At 40.0% G+C, this 16,762-nt stretch overlaps 1 protein-coding gene across 4 annotated transcripts in view; it reads left to right on the top strand.

The window, feature by feature from the left end:
• LOC138073110 (IQ domain-containing protein H-like) overlaps nt 1-16,762 on the top strand; it is a 131,559-nt gene that overhangs the window by 26,172 nt on the left and 88,625 nt on the right. For all 4 annotated transcript variants that reach the window (XM_068964604.1, XM_068964603.1, XM_068964602.1 and 1 more), the window contains 2 exons: nt 3,726-3,809; nt 7,925-8,100. In XM_068964604.1, coding sequence (XP_068820705.1) covers nt 3,726-3,809; nt 7,925-8,100 — 260 coding nt within the window. The remainder of the gene's footprint in view (nt 1-3,725; nt 3,810-7,924; nt 8,101-16,762) is intronic.

Genomic DNA, 16,762 nt, shown 5'->3' with positions numbered 1-16,762 from the left:
ATGCTTTTGAACTGTGATGTTGGAGAAGACTCTTGAGAGTCCTTTGCACTGCATGGAGATCCAACCAGTTCATCATAAAGGAAATCAACCCTGAATGTTCACTGGAAGGACTGATGTTGAAGCTGAAACTCCAATACTTTGGCCACATGATGCAAAGAGCTGATCATTTTAAAAGACCCTGATGCTGGGAAAGATTGAAGGCAGGAGGAGAAGGGGACAACAGAGGATGAGATGGTTGGATGGCATCACCGACTCAAAGGACATGAATTTGAGTGAACTCCAGGAGTCGGTGATCGACAGGGAGGCCTGGCATGCTGCAGTCCATGGGGTCGCAGAGAGTCAGACCCAACTGAGCAACTGAAGTGAACTGAACTGATGGGACCATATCCCATGATCTTAGTTTTTAGAATGTTGAGTTTTAAGCCAGTTTTTTCACTCTGCTCTTTCAGCTTCATCAAGAGGCTGTTTAGTTCCTCTTTGCTTTCTGCCATAAGGGTGGTGTCATCTGCACAGCTGAGGTTATTGATATTTCTCCCAGCAATCTTGATTCCAGCTTGTGCTTCATCCAACCCAGTATTTCTCATGATGTACTCTGCATATAAGTTAAATAAGCAGGGTGACAATATACAGCCTTGACGTACTCCTTTCCCAATCTGGAACCAGTCTGTTTTTCCATAACTGGTCCTAACTGTTGCTTCTTGACCTGCATACAGATTTCTCAAGAGGCAGGTAATGTCGTCTGGTATTCCTGTATTTTTAAGAATTTTTACAGTTATTGTTTCCACAGCTTACTGGCTAAAACAAGCAACAAGCAACAGATCATTCCACATGGGCAAGATACAATGCAAGGCACATTGCCATCATGCCTTGCTTCATAGTAATAATTTGTTGCTTCATAGTAATAATTCTGTAGTTGAGAAGTGTGAAAGGAGCTAAAATCAAGGTGTGGGCAGGGCTCCATTTGCTCGGAGGCCATAGGGAAGGATTTGTTTTCTGACCCTTTCCAGCTTCTGGAGGCCACCCACCATGGAATGAGCAAGGAAGGCCCATGGCCCGCTTCCTCCATCTTTAAAGCCAGCAGTGTGGCTTCTCCATGCCTTTCTTCTGTAGTCACCTGTTCCAGTTTTAAGGTCCTTGTGATGGCATTGGGTCCAGCCAAATAATCTGAGAAAATCTCCGTATTTTAAGGTCAGCTGATTCGAAATCTTTATTCCATTTGCAGCTTTATTTCCCCTTTGCCATGCAACCTAGCATATTCCCAGGTTCTGGGGATTAGCACAGGGACAGCTTTGGAGGCCATTATTCTGCCTGACATAGCAACTGAAAACAGAAGTGAGAAAACTGGCAAGAGCTCTTTGCCCCTCTGGCGTTCTCTCCTCACACTGGGGGTCTTGTCTTCTCTCTCGCTTGACACACGCACATTTGTCACAAGAGTTAAAGATGTGGTATCTGAACTATATAATAATTTGTAAGTTTATGTTACCTTGGGAAAGAGACAAGGGCCTTACCCAAGTTTCCTTATCTGTAATGAAGAGGGTCGAAGTAGAAGGGTTCTCAAAACTCCTCTGGTGTTTCTAGTTGCATATCCATGACTTGGCAGATTGTATTCCAGAGTGTGATGTTTCATTGCCACTGGCCATGTCTGGCTGAACTCCTCAGGTCCACAACATCGGTGTGGGCAGTTTCCTGGTTAAGTCACTATTGTATTTAATATATGCTGCCCACATCCATGAGGTCTTTTCAGCCCGTGTCAACATGTGTACTTTGCGGATGTACGAAACGTAAGAATAAATCTGACTTTTTAAAAAATCGACTCCTAACTTCTGCTCTACTGATGGCACTGTGCCTTGCATTGTATCTTGCCCATGTGGAATGATCTGTTGCTTGCGGCAGAATTTGCTTTTGCTGTTACAAGCTTCGGAAGTCCTCACACCTTGCAATTTTAAAATGCCTTCTGTTTCCACAGTAACTTAGTTCACAGAATGTCTTCCTATCAGGTGCTCCATATGATCCTCTGCAGCAATGCCCTGAGATTGTTAATATACAGCTCTGTAATATGGGTGTATTTGTAGGGCTACCTGAGCAAACATTTTAGCATGATCCTGCATGACACTCTATATGCTCCTTGATCAGGGTAACAAAGGTACTGAGTAATCTGTTGGAAAACTGACCTCAAGTAATTGATTGAAACACGGACTTACTCACATGCTGCATATGTGGCAAGAACGTGATCAGACATCCTTTATATTTTAAATTGGACATCATTTTAATGAGCCATCTCACACTGCCTTTTATCTTTACTTTGGAAAGCAAATGCGTTCGTAGAATGCTCTCAGGCACTTTTCTTAATCATACTTTATTCTCTAGGCATTTTCCTGCCTTCTTATAGTCTTGATAGATGATATTCACAATACGTCTTCCTAAACATTTATCTGAGTATAGACAGAATTATACATATGCAAAATCCCAAGAGTGACATTATTGCAACTGCACGTCAAGGTGGCATTGTTTGTAGCTGTCTATATTAACTTTCATATGTGGACGAGTTCCCCAAATTATTTTAGAAATTAATACTTTTTCAAAAATAATTCAAATAGCCCTCTTGTCCTTCTGCCTTTTTAGTTCTTAAGCTCATCAGCCAAAAGCTAAAGGGAGACTTTTAGATGAATTGTAAACTCATTTAATTTCCAGACGTTGTCTAGTGTTTAAACACTAACATCAAAGCAAAGAGCCAATTATCAGAGTTCATTTGATCTGAAGCCCTGTTGCCTGAATTGCTATAGTTTTCCTTATGCTGAAAAGGAAATCTGTCATGTCTCGAAGATGTAGTATTTAAACTCACTTTATCTACAGCAGTTTAACTTGAAACATGTGTTTGGGCTCACTAACCACAAGGAGGCATTGAAGCATCTCTTCAAAATGTGAAAAGCAATTTTATTATTATTTTTTAAAGTTACACCTACAGTTGCTGAATTTTGTATAAACAAATATGCATATTTGTGAGTGTGCATGCCTTTTAAGTTTGTGTTTTGATCCACTTTTTAATTTTAACCCCTGAAGTAGCAGGAATTTTTTCCTGCTGTAGAAGATTTTGGGACAATAATTCACACGCCTTCTGCCGTTCCAATGGACACCAAAGAAATGGTGGGGCTTTCATTGGTACTGACAAAGTACCTACATTAACCTCTATTGCCCTTTAAAGTTAAAGTTCTTTTGACTGTGTGAGCAGAAGCATATTTCTTTAGTATTTAGAGTTATTTAAATACATAGTTGCAACAGCAAGGGTTTTGTCTGAAATCTGAGTATCAGTCAAGAATGATTCCAGGACATACTTCAAAATGTCACATCAGATGCATGGGTTAAAAAGGTAAAATATTTTTAAAATCTGGGCATAATGTTTTTACATGCTCTTTTGAACATTCGTGCTAAATTGCCAAAATTTCCCCATGTTTCTGTGATCCTGATTCCCAGCAGCTTTGTTGGTATTGAAAAATATGAACCTCTCTGTTGCAGAATATGCTGCCTAGCACATCCTCCATCCTCCAGAATAATGCTTAATCCCTCGAGGAGCAAGGACCTTATTGTTGGGAGTTGGACTGTTTCTGGAAGATGCTTCAGAGATGATTCCTTTCTGGAAATGTGGACCGTGACACTGAAATCCTCATGTGCCATTTTACCACATCGACTTGCACTTTCTGAATTTTGACATCTGGTTTGCCTTTTAGGTTATTCCCAGCCTGTGCGACAAAATATTGCCGATTTCAACACACAGCAGAACACGCAGCTGGGGAGGCTGTGTGACATCTTAGGTATAGTAAATACTTTTACACAAATGGCTCTTTAGGATGTTTATCAATGAATGTTGATTAAATGTGTTTTCACTCTACAAAGAAAAGGCTTGTACTTTTCTTTGAAAAGTACTTCTACTTGTAGGGGAATTGAATGTTTCATTTTAAAGAACATATGTATAGTGAAGTCAGCTTGAATAAATGAGTGACATTTTAACCAATATACTTGGGTAATATTCTAATTCTCTTTGCTGCAGGATTGAATAAGGATTTCTCTCCCTATAGCCCCAACTCTTTTTCTTTTACCGAATCTGGCAGTGAAGAAAGTCAACATTTTATATCTGTGTCAATATTGTCTATTATGAGGAATGAGTAGAAGGTATCAGAACTGTGGTTTTGCACATTGTGTTTTCATTATAAGAATAAGAGGGGAATGAAGATAGATTTAAAAGAAGCTTCTATTTAAATATATATCATCTGGTTATGAGAAAACAGAAAGTGCCTAGGGAAGGGAATTCTTAGAAACACAGACCTTGAGTGATAGAGACATCTTTGTAAAAGTCGAGTTATGGTATTGGTTTGGTCAGTTTTAAATCAGACACCAACCTGGGGCCCAGAAAGACGGATACAAGAATGTTATGGCTTTGTTTGACACTGTTTGAAATGAGGTTCAATGAATAAAAGTTTCAAAGCCTAAGCAATAATATTGAATCAGTATGGGAGATCCTGGCCAGAAATTCAGGGTTAAACAAAAACTAGCCTTTTTTTTTAAAAAATAAGTTTCCAAGTAAGAACTTCTTAGTATTGCTAAAATATAATCGCTTTGGCCCTTATTTAAGCAAAACAAGGAAGAATTTTAAATTATCAGTGACCAATTTAGCTGGCTCTCTGGAATGACATACTTTACATGATTCATATATATTTCAGCATCATTATTATTTTATAAATGCCATTTGGTAACAAAAATACATCAGTACTAGAAATTTACAGTGTCCTAAAATAATAATAGGGTAATTGCTTTAATCTATTATCTAGGCACTAATATTGTTTTTCAGCCTTACAAAAATTATTTTAATGACTTAAGATTGATTTGTTGGTGCTGAGCTATTTCAACTAAAAACCTGACTGGGTGGAAACCACTGAAGTGCAGCAGAGGGCAGGCCTTGCTCTAATTTATTTGATTAATTTTTTTCTTTAGCTTTTTATATACCCTTCTGTATATTTATAGTCCAAACCATCACCAAAGAATTTCTTTACAAAGGATTCTCTTTATTAGAGAAAACTTAAACATATTAGGCTTCTATTTTAAATAACTCAATAATTCAGCCTATGTCTACCTGCAATGGAAATGTGCTAATATGAACCTTTCTGAGAGATTGGAACCAAATGCCTTTTCTTTGTGTACCATCTTCATGACATAGCAATGCAATCCTAAAACCCCTTCAAGAGAAGTAATAAAAGTTTAGAGATAAATAAGAAGATAGGAAAAGTAGTTGCTTATGAAGTAAAAAATATAAAGAAAGTAGGAAAACAAGTGGTAATTTGTGGAAGAATCAATGATTTCATTTTTAAAATTCTGTTAATTCCTAGTAAAGGGTGTTGATTTTTCTGCTTATTCAGGGGAAACAAAGGTAATCTGATCATACGTTAAGGCTTGTTCAGATATTGGCTGTAAAGTCAGGGTATCAGGTGGGAGACCTCAGTGGCTAATGTTTTCAACTTCTAGATGAGTTTAAGCAAGAGAGTGACTGATACTGACTATTGACTAGCAATCAAAACAATTTCATCTTCTCATTAAGTCCTTTCCAAAATCACCAATTAATTTTGAATATTTGTCGATCCACAATCAAACTGGATAATACTGGAGGTTACTGTTAGTGATATAACATTCCTTTGCCCAAAATGAGCAGGAAAGGTAAAATTAACAACATGATTTCTTATTATCTGTAACCCAGAAATTTCTTCCCAAGAAAAATTTAGTTTTCTTGTGCTATGGAATCTTTATTATTTTTGTTGTTTGTTTTTGTGTCCTCGTTTTATACTTAAAAACCCCCACTAGTTTGGTTTTAAAAACCACTAGTTTGATAAGATACTACACATTTATTGAAAACACAAGATTTGTGATTACTAATTTGATCATTCAACAGTTGAATACAAGTTTTGTAACTTGTATCTCCTCAGTTAATTTATTTTGAGGCTCATGTGGCAATGTGCTTTCGACATTAAATAGGAGCCACTTAAGTATTTACATTTATGGAGCACTTACTCTGGGCCCACCTCTGGTCCAGTTCAGAAGACACTGCTTCTAGCCACAAAATGCTCTTTTCCAGAACAAATTTCTCCTGCATGCTGTGAATCTCACTATCGTGTATGACTTTCAACTTCCTGAGTCTCTCCATTCTCCCAGATCCCTTTGGTCAACTCACAAATATTTATTGAGTGACTCCTGCACAGTTGACATTGTACCAGGGCATGGGGGATTTCTTTTAAAAGCATACACCTTACCTTTAAAGAGTTTGGAGAGACAAAATCAAAGGATTTGGAACAAGATGGAACAGCAGAGGACACTACTTCATCGTGTTGCATCTTCAGGCACTGATGGAAAGGAGCGTGAGTGTGGAGGGCAAGGTGTAGACTCACTGTTAGCTGGCCCGGTCGGCGCGGACTTAGGGGCAGATTGGTGCATCTGTATTGTTAGTTGAGCACTTATGATGTGCTGGATACTGCATCAGGTGCGTTATGTAGGTGTGTACGTGTGTGTGTGTGTGTGTGTGTGTGTTCTTTCATTTCATACTCTCCCAAACTCTGTGCCCTGGGTGATTTGATTCTCTATTTACAAAGGAAGAAACCAATGCTTAGAAAGATTAAATAATGTACCCCAGCCTGCATGCAGCTGAGCAAGAATTTAATCAGTCTGTGCTCTGTATACTCTGCCAAACTGAACAGAAGTCTTAACATCCTCCCCTCTCCACCCTGCTTGATGAAGGAGACACTTTCCAGTGCTTCCTCCCCTGACCTTTCCTGGGCACCTCTTCTGCATGTCCCGTGGATCTACCACCCTCCAGCATGTTTTAGGGCTGTCCGGACACAACTGAGTGACTTCACTTTCACTTTTCACTTTCATGCATTGGAGAAGGAAATGGCAACCCACTCCAGTGTTCTTGCCTGGAGAATCCCAGGGACAGGGGAGCCTGGTGGGCTGCCATCTATGGGGTCGCACAAAGTTGGACACGACTGAAGTGACTTAGCAGCAGCAGCAGTACATGTGAAATGTGGCTTCTCACAGGCAACATCTCAGTTGCTTTGATTCCTGTATTTCCTTTCGTGTCTAGCAAAGTGCTTTGTCCCTAGTGATCAGTCAATTATTTTACAAATGAATGAGTGACTCCATTGGCTGCTGATTTCCTGTCCATACTCACTAAAATATTCTGCAGCCTGGAGTGGGTAATCTCATTTCACTATTCCATTTGGATGGGAAATTTAATTAGGATTTCTTTCTTATGCACATAATAAGAAGCACATCTTAAGAAGGAGAACAGTTAAATTAAGATAGTGTTTCCCTTAAACCAAGAATCACTAGATGTCCTATTTAAGTAATATAGTCCTCTTTGGGAATGGAGAAAGGAAAAGGTTGCTTTCCTGAAATAATCATTGCTATGGTCATAATCAGACCATTTATTTGGATAGAACAATCCCAAGTCCAAGCAGAATAAGAAATTGCAATTTCATCAGCTTTCTAAAGTTAATAGCTTGGTTTTATAATTTACTAAAGTTAATGGGATGAATTTTAAAAGCAGTATGCAGTTCCCATTGAGGTTAATGGGAGTTTGGGGGCTAAATCCCTATGTATTTATTTGAAAATACAATTCCATGGTATCTCTCAGTTCTCCTTCTGAAGGAATCATTGTGTATACTTTTTGGTAATGGTGTTGTCTTTTTTTTTTTTTAAGAGAAATGCTAAAGTTTAAAAAGTCCAGTTGAATTGCTAGGATCTGTGCAAAACCAATCTAAATTAACTTGAATGTGGCTTTTCGATATGCTCTTTATTTTAAACTGCACAACATCAATCCGATGCCAGAGTTCGTAATGTCATTTACCTTTATACCAGTAATTAACATTGCGCCTGTTGTTTTCAGATGCCAAAGTGAGCGTCATCTACATCTGCTCCCATCGAATGAATGACGAGTTACTGCTGTATTACAATAAAATCCTGAGTCTACAGGCAGCTGTCAAATCGGGGAACCTTGAGGACAGAAGTGACCTGCGGGACAGGTTCAAAATTATCACCCCTGAAGCTATAAACATCTTCACTGTGAGTTTGTCTTCTAATTACTACAGCTTCAGGGATGCAGTAAAATTAAATTGGAAATTTTATAACTTGCAACGCTCTGGTACACATCAGTGAAATATTATTGCAAGTTTAACAGCTTTACTGATTAGACTACTAGTTGGACTGTAGGAAATAAATATCCCAGTTTAACTTGCAGACTTGACTGAGCTACTGCTGCCCAGTCTCTCTGTAGCTGAAGCCTAATTGTAGCTATTGGGTTGTACCATCAAGCGGGTGAATTTATAACATCTACGGTTGCTTTTTCTTAATTTTGTGTGGAGAACACCAAGGCAGAGAAAGGCTGGGGCCTGCCTGTGGTCACAAGCCTAGTTAGGGACAGCCTTTAGATCAAGGCCTGTTTTCTGATTTCCAAACTAGTATTCCTTGTTACAGGCATCCCTGGTGGCTCAGTGGTAAAGAATCTGCCTGCCAAGCAGGAGACAGAAGTTTGATCCCTGGGTCTGGAAGATCCCCTGGAGAATGAAATGACAACCCATCCCAGTATTCTTGGCTGGGAAATCCCATGGGCAGAGGATCCTGGTGGGCTAGAGTCCATGGGGTCGCAAAAGAGTTGGACACAACTTAGTGACTAAAAACAAGAACAAATTCCTTGTGATTCCATGGGTTTTTTCCCTCCAGGGGAATTTGGTCTTATATACTGTATCACATGATTCATCATGAACAAGGTTCAGATTTTTTTTTTAACTTTTTTAGAAACTGATTTTTAATGAGTGGAATGCATTCTGAGTGGAATCTTATCCCTAGACAAGAACTTTTGGGAAATTCATGGAAACATGATGGCAGCGTTTTTAGAATAAGGCAGTGCAAGAGATGGCATGAAATGAATTTCTCCATGTTTTAGCAAGAATTTAAGCTTTCCATGGTAAACAATCAATGTTTTAATACTTAATAGTCTATATACTTTTGAAGAGTGTCTGAATTTGCTGATAAAGATAACTTTCTTCATTCACAAGTGCAATGCACCCAAATCAACTGTCGATCATCAGAGAAACCAATTGCATTGTTCATGTAGAAAGTATCGATGTATTGAGTTACTACCCATTGACACTTCAGATGCACGATTTGACCAAAATCATGGGGAGGGGACAGTGGGATCAAGGGATGCCATAGCATTTCTACTTTGCTTGTGTACTCAGTGAATTTTACTCTTCTACCAAATGGCCACCTGGTGCGAAGAACTGACTTATTGGCAAAGATCCTGATGCTGGGGAAGATTGAAGGCAAAAGGAGAAGAGGGTGGCAGAGGATGAGATGGCTGGATGACATCACTGACTCAATGGACATGAATTTGAGTAAATTCTGGGAGACAGTGAATGACCAGGTAGCCTAATGTTCTGCAGTTCATGGGGGTCACAAACAGTCAGACATGACTTAGCGAGACTGAACAACAACAACAACCAAAATGAGGATTTTGCTTTTTCATAATAGGATACCTCAATATTCCCATGAGAGCTCTCTGCCTAGCTCTATTTCATTGGCATCACTTGGCTGTGGAAGAGGTAGCAAGGGCAGGAGCAGGACAAGCAAGAGAAAAAGGGCCACTTTTGCCACTTACATATAATCTTAGAAACTTCCCAATATCTCCATCAATGCAAGGATTGCTTTGGTGCTTCCTAGTTATTCCCTATCCTCAGTGTTAGAGTTACTGTGGACATTGGGAAGCAAGAAGGAAAAGAACTACCATTCAGTTCAGTTCAGTCGCTCAATCATGTCCAACTCTTTGCGACCCCATGAATCAAGCACGGCAGGCCTCCCTGTCCATCACCAACTCCTGGATTTCACTCAGACTCATGTCCATCGAGTCAGTGATGCCATCCAGCCATCTCATCTTCTGTCGTCCCCTTCTCCTCCTGCCCCCAATCCCTCCCAGCATCAGAGTCTTTTCCAATGAGTCAACTCTTCACATGAGGTGGCCAAAGTACTGGAGTTTCAGCCTCAGCATCATTCCTTCCAAAGAAATCCCAGGGCTGATCTCCTTCAGAATGGACTGGTTGGATCTCCTTGCAGTCCAAGGGACTCTCAAGAGTCTTCTCCAACACCACAGTTCAAAAGCATCAATTCTTCAGCCCTCAGCCTTCTTCACAGTCCAACTCTCACATCCATACATGACTCCTGGAAAAACCATAGCCTTGACTAGACGGACCTTAGTTGGCACAGTAATGTCTCTGCTTTTGAATATGCTATCTAGGTTGGTCATAACTTTTCTTCCAAGGAGTAAGCGTCTTTTAATTTCATGGCTGCAGTCACCATCTGCAGTAATTTTTGAGCCCCCCAAAATAAAGTCTGACACTGTTTCCACTGTTTCCCCATCTATTTCCTATGAAGTGATGGGACGAGATGCCATGATCTTTGTTTTCTGAATGTTGAGCTTTAAGCCAAGTTTTTCACTCTCCACTTTCACTTTCATCAAGAGGCTTTTTAGTTCCTCTTCATTTTCTGCCATAAGGGTGGTTTCATCTGCATATCTGAGGTTATTGATATTTCTCCCGGCAATCTTGATTCCAGCTTGTGTTTCTTCCAGTCCAGCGTTTCTCATGATGTAATCTGCATAGAAGTTAAATAAACTGGGTGACAATATACAGCCTTGACGGACTCCTTTTCCTATTTGGAACCAGTCTGTTGTTCCATGTCCAGTTCTAACTGTTGCTTCCTGACCTGCATACAGATTTCTCAAGAAGCAGGTCAGGTGGTCTGGTATTCCCATCTCTTTCAGAATTTTCCACACTTTATTGTGATCCACACAGTCAAAGGCTTTGGCATAGTCAATAAAGCAGAAATAGATGTTTTCCTGGAACTCTCTTGCTTTTTTTATGATCCAGCAGATGTTGGCAATTTGATCTCTGGTTCCTCTGTGTTTTCTAAAACCAGCTTGAACATCAGGGAGTTCACGGTTCACGTATTGCTGAAGCCTGGCTTGGAGAATTTTGAGCATTACTTTACTAGCATGTGAGATGAGTGCAATTGTGCGGTAGTTTGAGCATTCTTTGGCATTGCCTTTCTTTGAGATTGGAATGAAAACTGACCTTTTCCAGTCTTGTGGCCACTGCTGAGTTTTCCAAATTTGCTGGCATATTGAGTGCAGCCCTTTCACAGCATCATCTTTCAGGATTTGAAATAGCTCCACTGGAATTCCATCACCTCCACTAGCTTTGTTCGTAGTGATGCTTTCTACAGCTCACTTGACTACACATTCCAGGATGTCTGGCTCTAGATGAGTGATCACACCATCGTGATTATCTTGGTCGTGAAGATCTTTTTTGTACAGTTCTTCTATGTATTCTTGCCACCTCTTCTTAATATCTTCTGCTTCTGTTAGGTCCAGACCATTTCTGTCCTTTATCGAGCCCATCTTTGCATGAAATGTTTCCTTGGTATCTCTAATTTTCTTGAAGAGATCTCTAGTCTTTCCCATTCTGTTGTTTTCCTCTATTTCTTTGCATTGATCGCTGAAGAAGGCTTTCTTATCTCTTCTTGCTATTCTTTGGAACTCTGCATTCAGATGGGTATATCTTTCCTTTTCTCCTTTGCTTTTTGCCTCTCTTCTTTTCACAGCTATTTGTAAGGCCTCCCCAGACAGCCATTTTGCTTTTTTTCATTTCTTTTCCATGGGGATGGTCTTGATCCCTGTCTCCTGTACAATGTCACGAATCTCCGTCCATAGTTCATCAGGCACTCTATCTATCAGATCTAGTCCCTTAAATCTGTTTCTCACTTCCACTGTATAATCATAAGGGATTTGCTTTAGGTCATACCTGAATGGTCTAGTGGTTTTCCCTACTTTCTTCAATTTGAATCTGAATTTGGTAATAAGGAGTTCATGATCTGAGCCACAGTCAGCTCCTGGTCTTGTATAGAGCTTCTCCATCTTTGGCTGCAAAGAATATAATCAGTCTGATTTCGGAGTTGACCATCTGGTGATGTCCATGTGTAGAGTCTTCTCTTGTGTTGTTGGAAGAGGGTGTTTGCTATGACCAGTGCATTTTCTCGGCCAAACTCTATTAGTCTTTGCCCTGCTTCATTCCGGATTCCAAGGCCAAATTTGCCTGTTACTCCAGATTTCTCTTGACTTCCTACTTTTGCATTCCAGTCCCCTATAATGAAAAGGACATCTTTTTTGGGTGTTAGTTCTAAAAGGTCTTGTAGGTCTTCATAGAACCGTTCAACTTCAGCTTCTTCAGCATTACTGGTTGGGGCATAGACTTGGATTACTGTGATATTGAATGGTTTGCCTTGGAAACGAACAGAGATCATTCTGTCGTTTTTGAGATTGCAGCTAAGTACTGCATTTCGGACTCTTTTGTTGACCATGATGGCTACTCCATTTCTTCTGAGGGATTCCTGCCCGCAGTAGTAGATATAATGGTCATCTGAGTTAAATTCACCCATTCCAGTCCATTTTAGTTCGCTGATTTCTAGAATGTTGACATTCACTCTTGCCATCTGTTGTTTGACCACTTCCAATTTGCCTTGATTCATGGACCTGATATTCCAGGTTCCTATGCAATATTGCTCTTTACAGCATCGGACCTTGCTTCTATCACCAGTCACATCCACAGCTGCGTATTGTTTTTACTTTGGCTCCATCCCTTCATTCTTTCTGGAGTTATTTATCCACTGATCTCCAGTAGTGTGTTGAGCACCTACTCACCTGGGGAGTTTCTCTTTCAGTATCCTATCATTTTGCCTTTTCATACTGTTCATGGGGTTCTAAAGGCAAGAATACTGAAGTGGTTTGCCATTTCCTTCTCCAGTGGACCACATTCCTGGACATGGACAGGATTGACAGATTGATAGCTTTTTCTCGATTCCGTGGTGGTGCATGGACATTCTTGGTGGAATGATTTGTCTGGTTAATTCCAATAACGAACTACCGTTAGTGTGTGGTTAATTTCCTGATTTTCTCCATCCAGAAACTGGAGCTAATATCTGATAGCTGCTAATAAGCAGTTTCCATATATCTGGAATGCCAGTATACACTGAAGAAGCATGGAATGGGGAAGGGGCACTAGATTTGGGGAAAGGAAAGCGAGTAAACAGCTAACATTTATCAAATGCTTAGCAAACATTTTCTCATTTGATGCTTAGGACACAGCAGCAAGACAGAAACTATCAATTTCCTTCTGTGGCCAAGGAAACCAATACTCACTTTCTAGTTGTAAGTTACTAGTGGGGCCAGAGTATGAACCCAAATCTGTCTGATCCCAGAACACCATCATGAACTGGAAAGACCTTGCTTCTGGATGACCTTTACCTCTCTGGTCCTTTGTTATTCATCTGTAAGATGAAATGATGGATTAGATCGTGTCAAAGTCCTTTCCAGATCTGCGGTCCTATTACCTGAGAAATGTATCTTCACAGTCCACTCTCCACCTTCCAAGAGGAGATAGGCAGTTGGCACTAACAAATTCATGGGGTTACATTCATTGTGTAGGTTTGCATCTCTGTGAATAAAAAACAAGTAGGAAATATTTTTAAGTACTTTATACTTCTTACAGTTTAAAGTATTTGAGTAATTAATCACTCATAGGCAGTCACCTTTCTAAAATATAAAAATTAAAACTCTCACTTTCAAAACATTTCCTGCTCATGTTTAGTCATGGCTTTTTTTCTTTTTAATGCATTTGAGAGATTGTATCAGTGTTTATTTTCATTCCAGTGGATGGCTTTGAGATTTTTTTTAAGTGTGCCAAAAATCTGTTTGTACATCTTTCCAATTTACTATACAATTTTTGAATCTGTAATGGTGAAAAATACTGTTACAAAGTCATCATGTCTACTTTCGAATATTTTGATGTTTATGAAGAGTTCCTAAACAACTACCTTTAGTCTCGGGTCCAGAAAAAAAAGTGCTGGGAAGTTAATTGTAATGATAATGTTTTGGAATTGCTTCCCAGGTGCATGTGTGCATGCTCAGTTGTTCAGTCATGTTCAGTTCTTTGCAACCTGATAGACTGTGGCCCCTAAGGCTCCTCTGTCCATGGAATTTTCCAGGCAAGAATACTGGAGTGGGTTGCTCCCTAGGCGGCTCAGTAGTAAAGAATCTGCCTGCCAAGCAGGATACGTGAGTTTGATCCCTAAGTCAGGAAGATCCCCTGGAGAAGAAAACAGCAACCCACTCTAGTTTTCTTGCCTGGGAAATCCTATTGCCTGGTGGGCTGCAGTCCATGCGGTCACAAAAGAGTCAGACACAACTGAGGAACTAAACAGCAACATAATGTTATGGCATTAGGAACATTTTAGATTTCTGTCATCTGTATAAATCCACAGATGATACTGGATGATACTGATCTGATGATACTGACCTTCTCTACATGGTCACACCAGACCTGCAGTCAGAAATGCTCTGCCATCACTTACAGTCAAATCTTGATCAAACACACATTGAACACAATGCCATGGGACCATCTTGCCTGAAGAATAAGGCATGCCTGCAGATGACACAACAGAGTTGGGTAGAGTGCTTGCCAATGGAGACAAGCAGCCCTAGAGGAGACAGAAATTCATCCTGGCTGGAAATGTGCTCAGAACGTTCACGTTAGGTTCTGTTGCTGCATCTGCCATCCCCTCATCACACTTCATAAAACCTCAGACCTCACTACTCAGTCTGTAAAATGAGAGAAATCATGGCAGCCCTGGTATGAGAACTGTGCTAATAATGAAGAAGAATAATAAAAAAAATAAAATAATAATGAATAATAATCCTGCCTCTGCTGTGTACCAGCTGTGTGGCTATGGGCAAATCACCCGAGCCTCAGTTTCCCCATCTCCAAAAGAGGGACTGTTAATTGTGTCGTATGGATCAAATGGAAGAGTACATGCCAAAGTGCTGAGACCTTGGGAACTTGACATGAGAAGACTGTCCCCTTTAAAACATCCTTCCAAGTCCCTGAAAAGTCCACCATATACTTTGTGACTCAAGTCATCAGTTCTCCCAGACATATCATTTTTTCACATTTCCTCATTGGAATAATTTATAAGGAAAGGAAGGGAGTGAAATAATAAACAGGGGGATAAACAGTGAGCAATCAGATGGGAAACAAACTCACGAGGTGCTGTCACCATTCATTGTCCAATGGAACGCTGGATTTCCTAGAGCTGCATTCTTAAAGGCAGGTTTTGAAAAAGGATTTAAATTATGTAGAAAAGGCATATTCCATAGACAAAAGGAACTTAGATCACTTGCTCTGAAGGAAGGGTTCAATAGGGTAAATCATAAAATCCTCTCTCAGAGGAATTTTTGGGGGTATCTTTTTTTGAAGGGGAGGCAGAATATACATAGCATAAAAAATTGTACAGTTCCATGGCATTCAGTGCACTCACATGGTTGTACAATCGTTGTGTTATCCAGTTTCAAAACTTTTTCAAAATCCCAAGAAGAAACTCTGTACCCGTTAAATAGTATATCCAGAAGAGCTTTGGTTTTAACATTATATCACAGCTGGAAGGACCCTACAGACTTCTGGTTCAACCCCTCATTTGAATGTGGGGAACCAAGGCTCAGAAAGATCAGGCTTTCTAAATAAACTGGCAAGTTACAAATTCAGATAGGACTGAAATCCAGGGGGTCTCCTCGGTCACTTTCTCTTATACTCAGCATTCATATCCTCTAACAGTTTGCAAACTCGTTCGCCTGATATTCCCCAAAATAGTGGCTCGGAATTTCTCCACAATTTAAGGCCTTGTTGAATAGAATTGTGACTAGACTCTGGGGGGAGATGGAGCCACTCTACAAAATCCTTTAAATTCCATTAAGACTCTCAAGTCTTGCATTATATTATTTGCATGACATTTTAGTGACTTTATTTTTTTTTAATTTTCTCCATAATAATTTTTAATACCATCGATCGAATGTCAACTCAATGCCATGCATTATAACAGGTGTTAAACATTCATAGTCTTATTTTATCCTTAGAGGAGCCCATCAAATGGTTATTTTTATTCCCACTCGGCAGATGGAGAAACTTAGTCTCAAGGAGTCTAAGTCATTTGCCCAAGTTCAGGTTATTTGTTAGGGACAGAACTGGATTCAAAGAACCATTTGACTCCTAAGCCCCAGGACTTTCTCATGTGCCATGATGCTCTCTGCTCTAGAGAAATAAGCACAATCTTGGGTTCTCATGAGGGCTTCCCTGGTGGCTCAGAGGTTAAAGCATCTGCCTGCAATGCAGGAGACCTGAGTTCGATCCCTGGGTCGGGAAGATTCCCCTGGAGAAGGAAATGGCAACCCATTCCAGTATTCTTGCCTGGAGAATCCCATGGATGGAGGAACCTGGTGGGCTACAGTTCACGGGGTCACAAAGAGTCAGACATGACTGAGTGACTTCATTTGGGTTCTCATATTCCATCCCTAGGCTATGCTCATCCTCACCTGATAAAATCCTACCCATCCTTCAAAATTTACCTTAACCCCAACCTCTTTTATAACAATAATATTAGCAGATAACAGTAATAATATAACATCTGCTAATAAGTGCTTATTATATCCAAGCACTATTATAACTGCTTTACATGCATTATCTCATTTAATACTCACAGCATCCCTATGAGATGGGTACTATTATTATACTCATTTTACAGATGAGAAAACTGAGGCCCAACTGAGATAAGTGATTTGCCTTTTCAG

This window comes from Capricornis sumatraensis, chromosome 2 (genome assembly GCF_032405125.1).
Source record: "Capricornis sumatraensis isolate serow.1 chromosome 2, serow.2, whole genome shotgun sequence".
Classification (NCBI taxonomy): domain Eukaryota; kingdom Metazoa; phylum Chordata; class Mammalia; order Artiodactyla; family Bovidae; genus Capricornis; species Capricornis sumatraensis.
The sequence above is the reverse complement of the archived record's forward strand: the minus strand, read 5'-3'. Positions and strand labels throughout refer to the sequence as shown.